The 19,362-nt window shown below is 43.5% G+C and overlaps 1 protein-coding gene across 2 annotated transcripts in view; it reads right to left on the bottom strand.

The window, feature by feature from the left end:
• LOC306882813 (CUB and sushi domain-containing protein 1-like) overlaps positions 1-19,362 on the bottom strand; it is a gene marked incomplete at its 3' end in the record, with an annotated part of 412,841 nt that overhangs the window by 164,690 nt on the left and 228,789 nt on the right. For both annotated transcript variants that reach the window (XM_079437723.1, XM_079437724.1), the window contains exons 14-21: positions 18,268-18,462; positions 18,018-18,156; positions 17,599-17,786; positions 9,888-10,076; positions 6,769-6,885; positions 6,250-6,465; positions 5,935-6,123; positions 1,795-1,964 (exon numbers count right to left, since the gene is read on the bottom strand). In XM_079437723.1, coding sequence (XP_079293849.1) covers positions 1,795-1,964; positions 5,935-6,123; positions 6,250-6,465; positions 6,769-6,885; positions 9,888-10,076; positions 17,599-17,786; positions 18,018-18,156; positions 18,268-18,462 — 1,403 coding nt within the window. The remainder of the gene's footprint in view (positions 1-1,794; positions 1,965-5,934; positions 6,124-6,249; positions 6,466-6,768; positions 6,886-9,887; positions 10,077-17,598; positions 17,787-18,017; positions 18,157-18,267; positions 18,463-19,362) is intronic.

Here is a 19,362-nt window from a genome sequence, read left to right as displayed (position 1 = left end):
TTAATATGCCAATAAAAATGCAGACTTTCTCCAGGTCTTATAACTTTATTAAAATTAACCAAAACAAAACGATAAATATTTACTTTCAACTTGAAGAGCCGTTAAGTATTTGTGAGAGCGACTTTAAAGCTTACAGGCTTCCGTACACCGGCCACCCACAGCGTTTTCTGGGATTTCTACCGGCTCGATTCTCTCAAGTCTGCACTCGATGCATCCTCAGTTTCAAGAACACATTCTTGAAACTGCTTTCATGCATCCTCTGTACTTGCGTTCTTGAGAATTGGAACTGAACTTTGACGGTTAATGATGACGTAGAACGAGAACACAAGGACGCAAGATCGCTGAAGAACGCATATTGAGAAACAGCCAGAAACAAACCACAGTGAACATGGACAAAGAAGCTGATGAGACCGCTTTGGTTGGCCCTGTGGATGGGAAATTTAAAAATCCATATAAAAAAACGTACTTCTCACTGTTCTCAGGTCAAATATTTATATGCGATTAAAATGCGATTAATTTCGATTAATTAATTACAAAGCCTCTAATTAATTAGATTAATTTTTTTAATCGAGTCCCGGCCCTAATATATATATATATATATATATAATGTATATGTATGTGTATGTGTATATATACAGTATATATTAGGGCTGTGTATTGGCAAGAATCTGGCGATACGATACGTATGATGAAACAGGGGTTGTGATACGATATATTGCGATACATTGCGATACTGTAAGCAAGGCGATATATTGGGATATTTCTTATTTTAATAGGATAGGAATATGAATAGGATATATATTTTTTAAACACACCACCATATGCAAACCTTAGCAAAAAACAAATAAATAAAAATAGTTTAACCAGAACACACTGCAGAACACACTGGGATCTGGATTTGCAATAATCAGTCCCTATAACATTCAACATTATTGAACCACTTTTTGTGCAGTACGAGTAAAGCGGGACATATTCAAGTGCTTGCATGATTCTTTAGTTAAATGTATGTATAAAATATATTTTATAAAAAGATAAAAATATATATTTATAGAGTCTACTTTAAAGGTTCACAGTTTAAGTTTACAATTGTGACATGCAATGTCAAAACATTTGATCTGAAATAAAAAATTACATCTGCTTAATATCAATGAAAAATAAAGTGCTTGCAGGATTCCTAAAGAAACAATTGTAAAACAATAAAATAAATACAGATGTTAAACTTTATCAGAACTTTTCCGCGTGGAATCGCCGAGACCGCGACGTGAGCACCGCCCCAACTGCACAAAACGCCCCCGAATTACGAGAAAGCTGCAGCTGCACAGCGACTCTGCCGCCCGCCGCACCCTGCGCAAAGGCTCTTCAACTCGGGACGCGGCAAGCGGCTGAACCGAGACTGCGCTCGCGCCACGGTCCCGGGGCGGACATTACCACAAAAGCCCAAATGGTGCCACACTTCAGCTTTGTACACCAAAACGAGAACTGGAACAATTCTTTCATCCTCCATACTGGCAGAGAACTATTTTAACGCTAACATTAGTGGAGTGCCCTGATGCTAGTGTTTCCTGTCACTGTTTAAGTTCAGAGATGAAGACTGATATCTAGCGGTCGGGATATGAACTCATATCTAAACAACTGTATCACGTGTATCGATATTTTCTTACACCCCTAGTATATATACATGCATACATATATATGTGCGTGTGTGTGTGTGTATTTATATATTATTTTTTTCTTTTATTTTTTTTACCAAACAGTGTACAGTGATATAAAATGACGCATGTTGGTCATTCCTACCTTGAGGAAATCTCCCTCGTGAAGCTGGAAGGCGGTGGCTGTGATTTGAATCCCCTTGCCTCTGTCAGTCTCAATGCGGTAGATGCACTCATGATTGTTGTCGTAATTTGCTGGGTAATTGGGGGACAGCAGGACACCCTGACTGCCCACAGAAATGGCTCCACACTCAGCTAGGCAAACCCAGGAGGTATGGATTGAAAAGATGGGTAGAAAAAAAAAAAAATGAGAGAGAAGCCAAATGTTCACATACTGAGGGCAGAAAGTGCAAACTTATCAAAGCTGCACATGGCTGTGAAAAACTAGGGGTTGGTAACAAATAAGTTGGATTCCCTTGAAGCCTGTAGTGCCCTGACAGCTGCTACTCCATTTCCTACTGACAGACCAATTTTAGGCCAAGGTTTTGTACCGTCTGGAATTTGAGTCTTTGTCATTTTGATGAATCACTGCGAGAACAACTTCAGAGGAATACTAATTAATAGAGGCCTTTATGCATTAGCTAGTTGCTGGTCACGAAAGCTCACTGCTGTGTTAGGATCAGATGTCCTTCTGTTTAATATTCTGCACCAGCGACTCTCTAAGTATATAAGCAGATGTTGCTTCAAGACCTTGAGCTCAGCAACTTAAGGTAAAACTCTCCAACAATGGCTCCCTAGTATCCAGACTTTTTTAAAAGGTAATCAGTCCCTCAGAGACAAACTAATGAGAGAAATTAAGTTGTTTTAGGTATTTATTTTTTTGTGTGTGCCAGAGGACACCAGCCAGTAATTAGTTTGGTCTGACACAAACCAAAAATTAAAAGGGACCACCATTTTAAATGTGATCAGGGATGTAAAAAAATGCATTTTGCACATTTCAATTAGCATTTTATTAATATTGAATCTATCTGTACATGCATACATACTGTACGTAGTGTACATACATATATGCAGTGATTGCAATGTTATTGCAATAAATCAATCAGTAATACTTATTTTTCTTTTTCTAAACCATTTAAATTAAATATCTCAGGTGTCTAGCTTTCACCGTCACCTGTTTTAGTTATCTAGCACCCTTATCGTTTGGGAAACTCTGGTCTGGAGGCTTTCAAAAACTAGAGATAATTTCATTCAATGAGAATTTCCCCATCAACCCTTTATCAATTTTATGTAGCTAATATAATCCAAACCTCTTGAGGCTAATGTTTGTGCTCACCAGACCAATTAAAGACACACTCACATGCTCTTATTACACCGCCACGATTAACCACTATTAAAACGCCGTCCAACAGGAGGACTGCACAATTACAACCAATTATTTTGTCAGCACTTTTAATGGTGTCCACAAATATTAGACCTTAACCACTTAACCGCCATTATTATGACAAGGTACATCTCTGAAAGTTTTTTTACCCTACAATGTGAACATTTACTGTGTCAAGTTCCACTATAAATAAAACATTTATAAGATGGGAGAACAGTCTGAGCATTTAATAATGAATTTGAGGCATTGTAAAATGGACTCAATTCAGGGAGAAAAGAATAGACCAGATTTCTAATAATATGCATTGGCTAAAATTTCACTCTGGTTCTTCCTTCCTTAAAATGGGACATTTCATGGCCAAATTAGCCTGAGCTTTATTAAAATGCCTACAGACTCTTAGAAATCACTGATTTAATCCACTCTGATTGATGAAAAATGCAACCAGAATTGCCTGTGACTGACTGTTACAGTGTATTTTGTAACTGGTAGTGAGCTGTTACTCTGTATAAAATCCAGTGACAGCCATTAACAAAAAGCCACATCTGAGTGGCAGTGTCCGATCAGCAGTGGTGGCGCTAGGGTGGGGCTTGACAGGGCTATAGTCCCATCAGAAACTTGCTTAGCTCCGGCACAGACCCCCCCTCTGATTGTGAGTAACTGTTGCTGTCATGACAGATCTACAGGTGCACCTCAATGAATTAGTGGATATCACTTCAATTACTATCATTTCAGTAATTCAACTCAAATTGTGACACTCGTGTGTTAAATAAATTCAATGCAAACAAACTGAAGTAGTTTAAGTCGTTGGTTCTTTTAATTGTGATGATTTAGGCTCACATTTAACAAAAACCCACCAATTCACTATCTCAACAATTTAGAATACTTCATAAGATCAATAAAAAAAACATTTTTAGTGAATTGTTGGCCTTCTGCAAAGTATGTTCATTTACTGTATATATACTCAATACTTGGTAGGGGCTCCTTTTGCTTTAATTACTGCATCAATGCGGCGTGGCATGGAGGTGATCAGTTTGTGGCATGGCTGAGGTGGTATGGAAGCCCAGGTTGCTTTGATAGCGGCCTTCAGGTCATCTGCATTGTTGGGTCTGGTGTCTCTCATCTTCCTCTTGATAATACCCCATAGATTCTCTATGGGGTTCAGGTCAGGCGAGTTTGCTGGCCAATCAAGCACAGTAACACCATGCTCATTGAACCAGCTTTTGGTACCTTTGGCAGTGTGGGCAGGTGCCAAGTCCTGCTGGAAAATGAAATCAGCATCTCCATAAAGCTTGTCAGCAGAAGGAAACATGAAGTGCTCTAAAATTTCCTGGTAGATGGCTGCGTTGACTGTGGACTTCAGAAAACACAGTGGACCAACACCAGCAGATGACATGGCAGCCCAAATCATCACTGACTGTGGAAACTTCACACTGGACTTCAGGCAACATGGATTCTGCGCCTCTCCACTCTTCCTCCAGACTCTGGGACCTTGATTTCCAAATGAAAGGCAAAATTTACTTTCATCTGAAAAGAGGACTTTGGACCACTAAGCAACAGTCCAGATCTTTTTCTCCACAGCCCAGGTTCTGACGTTGTCTTTGGTTCAGAAGTGGCTTGGTAGCCCTTTTCCTGAAGATGTCTGAGCGTGGTGACTCTTGATGCACTGACTCCAGCAAGTGTTTGAATCAGCTTTGCTTGACAGTATTCTTAAGCTTGCAGTCATCCCTGTTGCTTCTGCACTTTTTCCTACCCTAATTCTTCCTTCCAGTCAGCTTTGCATTTAATATGCTTTGATACAGCACTCTGTGAACAGCCACACCTTTCAGTAATGAGCCTCTGTGACTTACCCTCTTTGTGGAGGGTGTCAATATTGGTCCTCTGGATCATTGCCAAGTCAGCAGTGTTCCCCATTATTGTGGTTTCAAAGAACAAGAGATACTCTGAATTTATACTGTAGGGATGGGCATTAATTGAAACTCAAATGTAAATATTCTAATATTTTGAGATACCGATTTTTGACTTTCATGAGCTGTAAGCTCTAATCATCAAAATTAAAACAAAAAAAAAACTTTTGAAATGTTTTACTTTACATTCAATGAATCTAAAATATATGAAAGTTTCACTTTTTAAATAACTTACAGGAAAAAAATTACTTTTTCACGACATTCTAATTTATTGAGATGCACCTGTATTTCAGAACCAGTCACTATCAAAATAATCTGGCTACTGGAGTGGGCCAGATATTATTGCTGGCGGTCCACTATTGGCCCGCGGGCCCCCTGTTGCCGACCACTGCCATAAGACTTTCATCTTTGAATTTTAGTATTCTGTCATAATTTAGTCCATCCACAAAAGTCTATGTAATCAGCATTTGCAAGTTTCAAAACACACCATTTAAGTAATTCAGATAAATTATAAGGTCACACTTCTCGCAATTAAGAAACCATTAACTACAACTTTTGCATCAATAAACATAAAAAAAAAAAACACTAATTTGCTGCTTATTAAAAGTTAGTAAGGTAGTTGTTAAGTTTAGTTATTGGGTAGGATTAGGGATGTAGAATATGGTCATGCAGAATATGTGTTTTATAAGTATCAATAAACAGCCAATATGTTATTAATAGGCATGTTAATGTGCAACTAGTGAATAGTGAGAACTGGTCCCTATACTAAAGTGTTACCAATTATAAAAAGCAATCATATCTTTTCAGATGACTTGGATTAAATTTCTTACTTCATATGGATACCTTTAATGAAAAAAATTATAAAAATGACCTAAGACCTTATGAATATAGAATGACATGAGGGTGAGTAAATAATGTCAGGAGTCTCATTTCTTGGGTGAACTATCCTTCTAATAAACACACTGATGTTGTAGAAAAGTAAATTATGTCCACCTACCCACACATCTGGGCAGGGCTGCACTCCACACTCTCCGGCCTCCACCCAAGCAAGTGATCTTACTCTCGCCTTCCAGACGGTAGCCCGCAAAGCAGGAAAAGACCAGAGAGTCGCCGACCCCGAACTGGAAGCCCACCCTCCTGCTGTACGCGGGTACTCCCGGATCATCGCACGGCTCCAAGCTGTACTCTGTGATACAAAGACATAATAACTCTTAAACCTCCAGACTGCTTAGCCAAGCATGGGTTAGAGTAAGCACCATGACAACCGTGCCTTCAAACACACTATAATTAACAGAATGAGAGATGCCCCCACCAGAGAAGGTGATATTGAATCCCTCATACGACATGGAGAAATCCGAGACGAAGCGTAGCTGGACGCTGAAGTTGCCAAACAGGCCTGCTTTGATGGAGGGCGGCAGGACGGAGCCTGTGAGCCTGGCCACTGGCTCGGTGAAGCTGCCGTCCTCAGTAATGAGCAGGTAATCATGGGAGTCCTCCAGGTGGAACGTGTGGAAGAGAAGCTGCACTCCTGGGGAGTTTTAGATGAGATTAGGGCCGTCAGTCACAAACAAAATCTCAGTTTCAACCTCACAATCCACTGAGAAGTCTTCAGAGGGAACGTAATACTGATCGAAACAGAAACGCATTTGCCTGACATGGTGTTGAGTAATACAATGTAGAGAAATGTGAAAGTTTTCTTAAATTCGTTATCAAGGGTAATTTCAAAGGGCACAGAAAGGAATCTCATGGGTAAAATCAATGTGGCTCAAACTGTTATCAGTTTCAATAGTTCGTGCAGCTCTCGTGGCTGTAACCTGTTCTTTTGTCTTACCTTTCCCATGAGATACTTCTATCGTCCAAGTGCAGTTCAGAGAGTTTGGGTAGAAATCTGGAAAACCAGGGGAAAGAACCGTTCCGGTTTTTCCGTAGATATAGCCCCCACACAAAGCTGGAAAAGCAATAACAGAAAGAACTTATGTTTGAATGGCCTACTTTCCTTGAAAAAGAGTAAATCTAGCCTTGAAGTACATGATTCATCAATAATTATTTTGGTTGAAGCTTAACTAGATTTTGTGAAGATAATGTGAGGGTGGTGCCAGGGTGTTGCTATGCAGTTAAGTTCTGCATGGTTTCAGCATTTTTCTATACGGTTGCTAGGATGTTTTGGGTGGCTGCCAAGACGCTGCAAACTGTTCATTGCTCAAATAATATAATCATCAATGGTTCAAATATAAGCCCAGGTCGCGTTGTTGCAGATATCTGGGTCACACACTTGACAAACAATATCCAGAACATGCAGAATGCTATTTATTTATGTAAAAACTATAATAAAACTCGCAAAGCTTCCTCTCTTAGTAGTGAAACTACAAGATGATGGATGCAAAACATGCAAAGCAGCAGAGTCTAACGATTGTCTAACTAATAAGAGGTTGACATCGGATACAGCACAACTACTTGTAAAAAGATCAAAAGGAAATATAAGAACTGAGACAATTTTCCGACTGGAGAATGTCTGTCAGTGGAGACAGTCAAAAAAAGAGCTTGCTTTTTTCTCGAAGTACCAGAGCTGTAAGTCAGACATCATAACAGAATACTGAATGTGTCCTTGAGCCATGCTCATCGTCCTGCTTTTATCAACATATATCATATGGTGCAGGTTATGACAAGGCACACATTTTTGAGCCTCAGCATTTTGTCCTTAAACGGACCATTAAATCTCTTCATCAATGACAATTCTGGCTTATTAAATATGAAGTCAGTCTATCCCAAAATTTGCACAACTTTTCATAAAGTAAACTAACCGAATAGAACTAAAGCAAAGTTTAACCCTTAGCATCCAGAGCATCAACCTTTAATAAACTTAGAGAGTTCATGAACGGAAGCTGAGATTTGAGTTACAGCCACAGGTAATTGCTGGCACTGATTGTTGGTTAGAAAAGCAGCTTTAGTTTGTCAAAGGTTACATAACCTAGTAAATATTAATGCTGTTAAGTTAAATAATCCTACCCCCTACCCCCCCCCCCCCCCCCCCCCCCCACACACACACACACACACACACACACACCCCACACTTACTTTTCAGAATGTTCACTACTAGCCATAGGAATGCATCATTTCGGTTAAAAGTTTTGTTTATAAATTTGCCATTTTCAGACAAATCGGAGTGCCTAAATCCCTATTAACCTATTATCAGTTCTGATGCATGGACTCCATAAAACATGTGGTATCTGGCACCCAGTACATTAGCAGCAAATTCCTACAACAGTGGTAGGCTACGTCGTTTCTGGAGTGCCGATGTCCTGCACAGTTTAGCTTCAACCCTGAAAAAAACCGACCTGCCTGTAGCCCTAGTAATTCTGCCATGTTCCTCAAACCATTCCTGAACATTTTTTGCAGTGTGGCAGGGTGCATTTATACTGCTGAAAGAGGTTCTCGCCATCAGGGAACAAATTGCCATGAAGGAGTGTGCATGGTCTGCAACAATCTTTGTAGGTGGTGGTACGTGTCAAAGTAACATGCCAAGATCTAAGGTTTCTAAGTAGATCATAACATTGCCTCCACCAGCCTGCTTTCTTCCCATAGTGCATCCTGCTGCAATCTCTTCCTCAGGTGAACTACATACACCTACCCGGCCATCCACCTGGTCTAAAAGAAAACATGATTCATTAGACCATTAAACCTTCTTCCACTGCTCCATAGGCTAGCTCTGATGCTCACGTGCCCATTGTATGCACCTTAGCGGTGGACAGGTATATCGTGGGCACTCTGACCATTCTGTGGCAGCAACCTTTAATCCACTTTGTGCTCTGACACCTTTCTGTAATGGCCAGCATTACGTTTTTAGCTCTTCCGGGTGATCGGACCAGAAGGAGTAGTCTTTGCGTCTTTGCTCCTCGTGTGCTTCATTAACATTGTGGGCCCATGCCCCTGAAGTTGGTTCCCTGGTTGTCCTTCCTTGCTAATTTTGTCAGGAACTTACCACTGCATACCGGGAACATCCCAAAAAACCTTCCATTTTTGGAGATGGTCTAGCCCAGTCATTTACCCAATAGACTGACTCTTCACTTTCTGCCTAATACATGCCACCCTTTCAAAGATACCACTGAAACAATATAATCAACGCTATTCAGTTCGCCTGTCATTGGTTTTAATGCTGTTGTCGATCAGTGTAGTGCATTAACCAGCATGTTAAGAATGTGGCTCGACAAATCAGAATTTTAAGTCTGAACTCTCCATTTAATAATAATAATCAACCTGACAGGAAGGAAATGTGTAATCTTTTATGAACATGTATTTACATTCCCGCAAACAAATGGGGAGTATCCGTCCTGTCTGTAATGAAGGTCAGGCTCTGGTGAGAGCCCATCATGCTGAATCAAAGTCTGTTAGAGCAAACGCACAGAGCTGATAAGATGCAAGCATAAGAGAACATTGGGAATTCTGGAACAGACAGGCAACAGCCTGATTGCTCTTGCTGGAAAACACTTTGTTTACTTCCATCCCTGTAATCGGAAAACAAATAAGATAAACAGATTTATAGAGCACTCTCCTGTAGGTATCTGGTTAAGGACTTCCATTATTTGCTCCCACTTCCCTGTCCTTTTCTCCTTCCTATTTAAGGTTATCTATGAAATAGTGCATGCCAGTCACCTCTCCTCTAATCAAAAATGTATGAACTCAAATCTCAGAGGAGTGTTAAGAGGGCATACCCTTTCGCCTCTGATAAAACTGTAATGCGGCCTAGCAGGGTTGGATTACCAGTGCCCTCGGGTCCCAGATTTTTAGGGGCCTCCAAAGTCTTTACCAAAAGAAACTGAACCCCTGGGTGCTTAAACCATAAAGTGCAAGCTGACACCAGGGTCCAATTTGTAGGCGTCTTTACACTGGGTGGTAGGGAGGAACTGTTTCTCTTGTACATGTCCAGATTTGAGAGAGCACAACATGGCCTACCGTCACAGCTGGGCAGTGCATGGTTCCACTGATGGTTCTTCTCACACACAATGGGTTCATCATCACTCAGAGTATAGCCTTGATCGCAGCTGAACGTCACTCTGGAGCCGATGGCAAAATTATTCCCGTGCCTTTTCCCATTCACCGGGATACCTGGATCTAAACAGGAATCTGTTTCCATCATAATGCCTGTGAGGAAGGAACAAAACAAAAATATTTCATTTCACCTTCAAGGTCTAAATTGAAATGGGGATGTGTCGGAAGCACTTTACACAGTATAAATCAGCAGATATCAGTCCCCCAGTGGTCTCCTTCCTTGAACCAATACATTTGGAAAAAAATATATAGCATTGTTTTTCTACATTGTTTCCCCTCAGTGGCTGGCATTTTAGGAATATTTCCACCTGTCAGTTTCACATGCATTCGGATCTATGATTTGGCCACTGATAAACCTCTGATAGTCATCTAAAAGTCTGAAAAATGGGAACACTTTGACACGAATGAGTTTCATATATATCAGGCGTAATGTCAGAGGTAATTTATTGGGAGTCGTGAATATTATTTGAGAATAATCTCATGTTCCCTCTTGCCCACATTTCTCATTCTTCGGTCTCTACTGCAGCACATTACATTATAATAAAGATGTTAAATTACTGCTGAAAAAGAGGAACTGGAGACTATTTGTCAAGCCATTTATTTTTTATAAAGATACCATTTGCATTTTTCAGTTAAGCTCATGGGGGTAAAAAGTGATAAAATTAAATTTTACACACAGACCTATTTGTATAGTTGCAATAAAACAAAACAAGCAGGCACATGGATATGTGCTATATTTCTAACAAGCAGTGATAAATGTCTTAATTATGAGGTTCTGGAACAAGGATTGGTGTATTTAATACTCCAATCAAAACTGCACTTGAGCAGCACAACAAAATCAGTTTCCTTTCAGTCGGTCACTCCGAGTCACGTCGAATGGCTGACGAAATTGGGATCTCGCCAGAGAGACCAATCCACTTCGAGTGTAACTAAACGAGCCAATGGACATTGGCATGCGATCATTGTATCCAGCTGCCGCTGATCACAGCGTGAGTATAAGAGGCAGCAGGTGCAAGGAATTAATTCATCCTTTCGCTTCGGAGCTGAGCGACTGCTCTCCAATTCCAGAGAGTGTTCTGCGAGCGAGTGCGGGTGTTACGGCGCAGCAGCGGTGGTCACGTCGGACGAGAGAGAAAGATCGTCTTCCTGCTGACAGCCACACTGGGAGTGTGCGGTGGCTAGCTCCCCTGCGTGCTTCAGCACTAAAAGAGCATTTCTCTGAAAGAGCAATTTCTCTAAAAGAGTAACACGGGTGATCGCGTCTTTTTAAAGATGTCTTATCACCCATGCATTTCTGGGTGTGGTCATTTCCTGGCGCCTCAGGATGGTAACGATCGCTGCCTCACGTGTCTGGGCATTTAGCACGCTGAGGGGGCTTTCATGGATGGTTCATGTTATTCTTGTGGGGACATGACCATCTTGGAGTTGCGTAATAGATGCAATGTCAGACGCTATGTCAAACATGGCGGAGTCCCTCTGACTCTGCCGCGATCCGGCGTTCGTCCCGGCACCCGGGGCGCCGCTGCATCCGGTGGAGTCAGAGGTGATCTGAGGATTACGGTGAGGGCTTCCCCAAGAGGAATTACTCACCCCTCAAGTGCTCCGCAGCCGGTGGGGTTGCCGTTGGAGCGGGCTGGGACCTTTGCAGTGTGGGGTACACCACCCGTTTCCTTCGGTGCTCCCCCTGATGACAGATGTTGATCGCTGCATCGGAGGGTGAGCTCTCTCTCTCCGGGGATGACGAATCGGCTGCGTTGCCCCCTTCGAGTGTGGTAGCATTGTCCGAGCCAGACCCAGAGATGACGGCTATGCTTTCCCGGACCGCCGAGAATGTCGGGCTCATGTGGAATCCTCCACCGCATCCCGATCCTTCGAGACTGGACGAGTGGTTTCTCGGTGGGGATTACGCTGGTTCTCAGCGCCCCCCTCCAGTGCCATTCTTTCCGGAAGTGCCTCGTGCAGGTCTTTCAGGCCAAAGCTCTGAACGACCTGCACAAGGGTGGTCACGAACTGGTGGTTCTACATGAGCTGCGTGCTTCGAGCGACGAAGGTGACCGCACAGTCTCTGGGTCATGCGATGTCCACGCTAGTGGTCCAGGAGCGCCATCTCTGGTTGTGTCTCGCTGACATGAAGAAGCAGGAGAAGGGACAGTTCCTGAATGCTCCCGTGTCACAGACCGGCCTCTTCGGCGACGCTGTCGAGAGCTTGCCCAGCAGTTCTCGGCGGCACAGAAGCAGACTGAGGCGATTAAGCACATCATGCGCCGGAGACACCTGCTGCTTCTCAGACTGCTCGTCTCCGTAGGCGCCCCCTGTGGGCGCCCCCCTGTGGCCGCCCCCGGTCCCATGCAGTCACAGCAGCCTTCCACTAGGCAGCGTCATGGAGCCGGTCGCAAACCTGGCAGCAAGCGCAGGTGCAAAAGGCCCTGAGACGGGCGACCCAGAGATGGAGGAGACTGCTCGTCGGGAGATGGTGACCACACCACTCCCTCCCCCAGAGGAGGGCCGGGTGGAGAATCTTTTGTTTCGTTTTGTTTTTGTTTTGTTTTGTGGTATTCACAGATGCCTCGGCCACCGGCTGGGGAGCCACGTACAGGTTTGCGACCCAAAACATCAATAAAAGAGTGATTTCCTCGATCTCTGGGTCTCAAGAGGAGGAGAGTGGCTGTCACAAGCCTCAAGCCGGGTTCCTGTGTCCTGCAAACTCATGCCAACGCAGGGGATCTCTTTTCTCGGCATGGAGTTGGATTCGGTCAACCAGACAGCACGCCTCACCCAGGAACGTGCTCAGTCGGTGCTGAACTGCCTCAAGACTTTATCAGGCAGGACGGCGATCCCACTGAAACTCTTTCAGAGGCTCCTGGGGCATATGGCTGCAACTGCGGCCATAGTTCCGCTCGATCTGCTCCATATGAGACCGCTTCAGTAGTGGCTCCATGGCCGAATCCCGAGGTGGGTGTATTCACCGGTTTCAGATTAGACCTTCAGCCCATGGTCAGATCCCTCGTTCCTTCGGGCAGGAGTGCCCCTGGAGCAGGTATCCAGGCATGCTGTGGTATTCACAGATGCCTCGGCCACCGGCTGGGGAGCCACGTACAATGGGCACGCAGTGTCAGGGGTATGGACGGGTGCCCAACTGCGTTGGCATATCAATTGCCTCGAGCTGCTGGCAGTACGCCTTGCCTTGAGCCGCCTCAGAGGGCGCCATCAGGGCAAGGATGTTCTGGTCCGTACAGACAACACTGCGACCGTTGCGTATATCAACCGGCAAGGCGGTTTATGCTCCCGTTGCATGTCGCAACTCGCCCGCCACCTCCTCCTCTAGAGTCAGAAGCATCTGAGGTCCATTCATGCCATCCACATCCCAGGAGTGTTCAATCGGGTAGCTGACGAGCTGTCTCGAACAGCACTTCCAGGGTAGTGGAGACTCCATCCCCAGGCAGCCCAGCTGATTTGGAGTCGGTTCGGAGTTGCTCAGATAGACCTGTTTACATCTCCGGAAACCACCCACTGCCAGTGGTTCTACTCCCTAACCGAGGCAATGCTTGGCATGGATGCAATGGCACACAGCTGGCCCCAGGGCCTGCGCAAATATGCATTCCCCCCAGTCCAGTGAGCCTACTAGCACAGACACTGTGCAAGATCAGGGAGGACGAGGAGCAGGTCTGTGGCTCCATATTGGCCCAACAGGACATGGTTCCCAGAACAGCCCCTCCCTGGTCGATTCCTCTGAGGAAGGATCTGCTTTGTCAGAGACAAGGCACCCTGTGGCACCCGCATCCAGACCTGTGGAAACGCCATGTATGGTCCCTGGATGGGACGCGGAGGTTCTAGGTGACCTACCCCAGGAGCTAGCACCCACTATCGCTTCAGCACGTGCACCGTCCACAAGATAGGCCTATGCTCTGAAGTGGAACCTGTTCGTCGAATGGTGTTCCTCTCACCATGAGGACCCCCGGAGATGTTCGATCAGAGCCGTGCTTTCCTTTTTGCAACAAGGGTTGGAGCGTAGGCTGTCCCCCTCCACCCTTAAGGTTTATGTTGCTGCCATTTCCGCTCACCACCCCTCCCTACCCTCTTGGCATTTGGCATTGGTGCTAAGAGCCCGACAAACTGCCCCCTTTGAGCCTTTGCAGTCATTCGAGTTGAAGTTTCTCTCTATGAAAACCCTACTGCGTAGGACCTCAATCAAGAGGGTGGGGGACCTGCAGGCATTTTCGGTCGATGAATCGTGCCTTGAGTTTGGGCCGGCTGACTCCAGTGCAACACTGAGGCCCCAGCCTGGCTGTGTGCCCAAGGTTCCTACCACTCCCTTCAGGGCCCAGGTAGTGAACTTGCAAGCGCTACCCCTGGAGGAGGCAGACCCAGCCCTAGCTTTGCTCTGTCCTGTACACGCACTGCGACAGTACGTGGATAGAACTCAGAACTTCAGGACCTCAGAACAGCTCTTTGTCTGTTACGGAGGACAGCAGAAGGGAAGGCTGTCTCCAAGCAGAGGATGGCCCACTGGATAGTGGATGCCATCACCTTGGCCTATGAAGCACAAGGTGTGACCTGCCCGCTCAGTTTGCGTGCTCACTCCACTAGGGGTTTTGCATCGTCCTGGGCGCTGGCTCGTGGTGCCTCGCTAGCAGACATTTGTAGAGCTGTGGGTTGGGCGACTCCCAACACGTTCGCTAGGTTTCATAGCCTACGCGTCGAACCGGTTTCCTCCTGTGTTCTCACCTCAAACGGGTAGTGGCACTGAGAGGCCCGACTCAGAGTCGGCTTGCGGCGTCCTTACGCCTAATTCTCCAGAGAGTTCCTTAACCAGGAAAACCCTGTCGAGTCCTCTAGCACTCCGGCGCCAGGCCTTTCAGCCAATGAATTCTTGAAATCTGGTGTGCTAGTGCCCATATGAGAGACTCTGTCGGGATCCCATATGTGCATCCCACAGTATGCTTATTAGAGCCGTGTTTCCCCTGGCAGACCATGTCAGGCCATCTCTAATGATGCAGCCTAAGCCATCTCAGAGACTTCCATGTGCTATAGGGCCCTACGGGATTACTTCACATGTCTAAATGTCACAGAACCCCCTCTGGGAGGAGGTGACTCCGCAGTGTGCCTCTTCCAAGCGGAAGGGCACACTTCCCAGTGTTATCCAAGTCCTACTGTTGGGTTGCTCAAGGAACAACAGCAGTTGACCTTCTCTGTGTAGAGCCCAGTCCTATCGTCTGCCTTATAGGAAGGATCAGGAGGCCTACACAGGGCACTGGAAGGGGCAGCTTCTGTGGCGCTTTGGTAGGGATCCCAATTTCGTCGGTCATCCGACGTGACTCGGAGTGACCGACTGAAAGGGAACATCTCGGTTACGTATGTAACCCTCGTTCCCTGAAGGAGGGAACGGAGACGTCACGTTCCATCGCCACAGTCGCTGTACCACCGCTGAGCTGCCGGGTCACCGGCTCTGCTCCTCAGCGAAAGCATGAATTAATGCGGTGCACCTACTGCCTATTATACTCATGCTGTGATCAGCGGCAGCTGGATGCAATGATCACATGCCAATGTCCATTGGCTCGTTTAGTTACACTCGAAGTGGATTGGTCTCTCTGGCGAGATCCCAATTTTGTCGGTCATCCGACATGACGTCTCCGTTCCCTCCTTCAGGGACGGAGGGTTACATATGTAACCGAGACGATTTCGAAACAAACTAATTCAAAGGGAAAGGGACTAAATTATTAAGGGGCCACTCTGCCCCACCACACCCCCTCATGACTAATGAGTAGACAATACAAAGGGCACCCACCTGTCTTGCATTTTATTGGTCTTAGACAATATTTCTGCTTGCAACTTTTCATAACTGATAGCTGAAACATCACATGTGGCACCAACCAAAAGCATGTTTTTACTCAAATAAACATAAATGGTTGTAATAATAATAATAATTCAATTGCTATTATCTACATAAGAAATCATTTAGCATTTATTTAATCCTTTATCTTTAGCCACATATTTTAATCTGCATTTTTTTTACAATAATGTTAACTTTGTCTATTTATTAGGTTGAAAAGTGTTTACTTTATTAACAGTTCTGTTTTTAAATTAAGATAAGTTGATTAAATTGATAAATTGATGATTTTATTAGATGGGAAGATTACTGTTCATTTACATCTTTGCCTGATAAGATGATTACAAAATGTTACTACTTCTGGTTTTACTTTTTCTATGAAGATGTTATAAATATTAATTGTTTCATTGATTCAATGAATATCACATTTGACTTTTGTATAGGTCCTTGCATGATTTTGAGGTGAGGCATCAGGGATGTAGTAAAGAGTAAAAACATGTAAATGTTGTCTCTTCGGTGGAACAAAATAGCATTTAGTCAGCTTTTTTATTAAGGTTTACTGACTTATTATCGCATCATTTTACAAACATACCAAAATTAAAATCTCTGGATTGACTCCAAATATGTTTCAATTATGTTTCACAATATATTGTACAATGATTTTTATAGTTGATTTTATTGAACATGTACCTTGCCCATTTTAATAATAAATTAATTACTACATTGCAATTAGTTAATTAATGCAGGTACAGGTAACATGGAGAAAGAGTACACATTGATTATTTACATATACTACTGACCTTTTAACAATACCAATATAAAGTGTGAACTTGTCCTTTAACTGGTTTTAATATTAAATGGTTAAATTTAAATGTCCTTTGCTATGCCAGTTTAAGGGCGTATATTTTTTAGACTTAAAAGCTAAATAAATAAATAAATTCAAAGTCTTACACAAATACACAGAAACACACAATGGGATAAAACAAAGGTAAAGATATGTAGTGTTTTTAGAAGATTGAATATTTGATGGAATGTTTGGGTTTCAATCAAGACGAAGAACTCATAGAGTTTCTTCTTGACAGGTAAGCTAAACTTCAAGTTAAACGTATTCCTAATATGTTGGAACTTTAATTGAAAGTGGCCTTTTAGTAAGGCTTTTATGCTAGTGGTGGTTTATCTGTTCTCCATTAAATACAGGTTTTCACCTCTATATCCCTGCGGGGGGTCCACTAAAACAGATGCCAAATCCGATGTTGGCTTTTTCTGGCTTAATCCCTTTTAGCAAGTCGACAATAACTACAAGAGCATTAAAACAATAACTATGCTTTTAACAATAATGATTTTTCGATCTGTTGAGCCTGCACTAACAAACAAACAGGCCTTGTGTCAGCGGGACATTAAATTTTAATCGCACTCTATAGTACAGTTTATAAACCCACCACCACCACCAAACATATTCAAAAAGAAAACAAACTTTATTTTCGGATCAATTTAATTATTCACAGAGGTTCCTCACCTCTCTTAAAGTTAGCTATTGCCTCTGGATGTTGATATTGGTCATGTGATGCTAGCACACACATGTTGGGCTTCTCAAAATAATTTTTTGACAACTAGAAAACTATAATCTGATTGTAACCCTGGAGAAACCGTTCCAATTACATTACATGCACCAGAGAGCGTGTCCAGCCAAAATTTGTGGAATATTGCAGAACCGCCCACCGTGGAGCGTGAAAACCCAATATCTGTGCATTTAAATCACTGCAGAGGAAAGATGAGCAGCTGACTCACTCTCATAGCGGATCTGGAAGCCTTCACTGGAACGGCTGTTGTCGGTGGTAAAGAGCAGGTACATGTAATTGCCTGTGCTGATGAGGAAGTGGGGGGCCTGAGTGCCATGGTACTCGCCGATCAGAGGCGACGAGTTGGAGGGCCCGTCACGAATCTCCAGCGTGTCGTAATTAACCTCCGTCTGAAACCTGCACAAGAAATCGGAAAGAGCGGAACATCTGCTTACGACCCAGGTCTTTAGCAGAATTACTCTAATGAGGGAGATTAAACTGGAAGGATAACGAACAAAATTGTAAAAGCGAGAAACTGTACTGAAGAGACTGCTGTCAGGGTTTCCAGAAAGGGGACCGGAATGGTGTCCAGGGGTTTTATATGCAATGAATTAAAAAAAAAAAGAAATTCCCAAAACAAATCAATACCTGTCAAAAGATATCTTGATGGCATGCTCCTTTCTGGCTTCAATCACCCATTCGCAATTGAGGGAGTCTTTGTAGTACCCGGGCCAGCCTGGGGACAGTAAGACTCCTATGGGAGCTGTTAGATGTCCGCCACATGGAGCTGGGACAGTGAGAGTGCAGAAAAATAAAATGTCAACAGCAGCCCATCTCACAAATCCCAGCAGCACCTTCAGAAGTGGTGCAGAAGTGTAAAGTCTAAGAGCTCTCTCACCTTCACACCGGGGGACGGCCGCATTCCACACCACGTTTCCATCCTGGATGACACAAGTGATGGATTCGGATCCGTGGGTTTTGATGAAGCCCTCATCGCATGTGAAGAGCACTGAGCTGCCCAGTAAGAAGTGCTCTCCAAAGCGCTGCCCGTTGATGGGAATACCAGGGTCGTGACATTCATTTTGACCAAAAGCTACAGACATAGGATAAAAGTATAATCAGTGCTGAAGCATATAATACTTAATCTAGGTCTTGCCTGCTCTTGCCTCAGAAGATATCAGCACTTAACATTCATTAAGAGTACCTAACCTTCAATTAAGTCAACTATAATTATCTTTTAGGGAACAACTAACACAACTGATCTTGCCCAGAATGCTCAGTCTAAAGTAAGGCAAAAGTACCTGTGCGGCACCAAGATATCACATGTGTGAAAACAACGCTAACATACATGATACCACTAAACCTTACACATAATGTATATAGTCTCTTCGGTACTCTTCAGATAATAGCATGTGTTTGAATCATCATGTAGGGGCAAATATGTATGAATTACATAAGTTTCCATAATTGTCCTGTACACCAGTACAGTTGAGTTTGGCATGGAAATGGACATAATGCCGTGCATGTAAACAAAGCTAATATGCACAGCTGCACACTCTGATGGAAACTCAATTTCTAATTTATTCTACAAGAGGCAATTTTTTCTCATCTTCTTGGAATTTTAATCCACCCACCATCAAAATGCCACTTTGGTAACATCTTGATTATCTTTGAATGTTACCTTGTGTTTAAAGTAACATTCAGAGACTGAATGTTACCTTATGTCTTATGAATGTTACCCAGTCTAATGAGACTGTCTAATTAGCCGATGTAAAGCTGCTTTGACACAATTTGCATTGTTAAAAGTGCTATACAAATAATATTGACTTGACTTGACTTAAGTTATGCTTTCATGTAGAAGCAAAAACATTTTGTCAAGATTTTCCATTATATTAGTAGGCATTACAGTATAACTTAAGTTTAATTGTTCTGTACTTTGTGGTCAAACATGCCATGCACAGACAGTAGGGTTAGATTTAGGGTTAAAAGCTAC

Source organism: Barbus barbus (assembly GCF_936440315.1).
Source record: "Barbus barbus genome assembly, chromosome: 16".
NCBI classification, from domain to species: domain Eukaryota; kingdom Metazoa; phylum Chordata; class Actinopteri; order Cypriniformes; family Cyprinidae; genus Barbus; species Barbus barbus.
The sequence above is the reverse complement of the archived record's forward strand: the minus strand, read 5'-3'. Positions and strand labels throughout refer to the sequence as shown.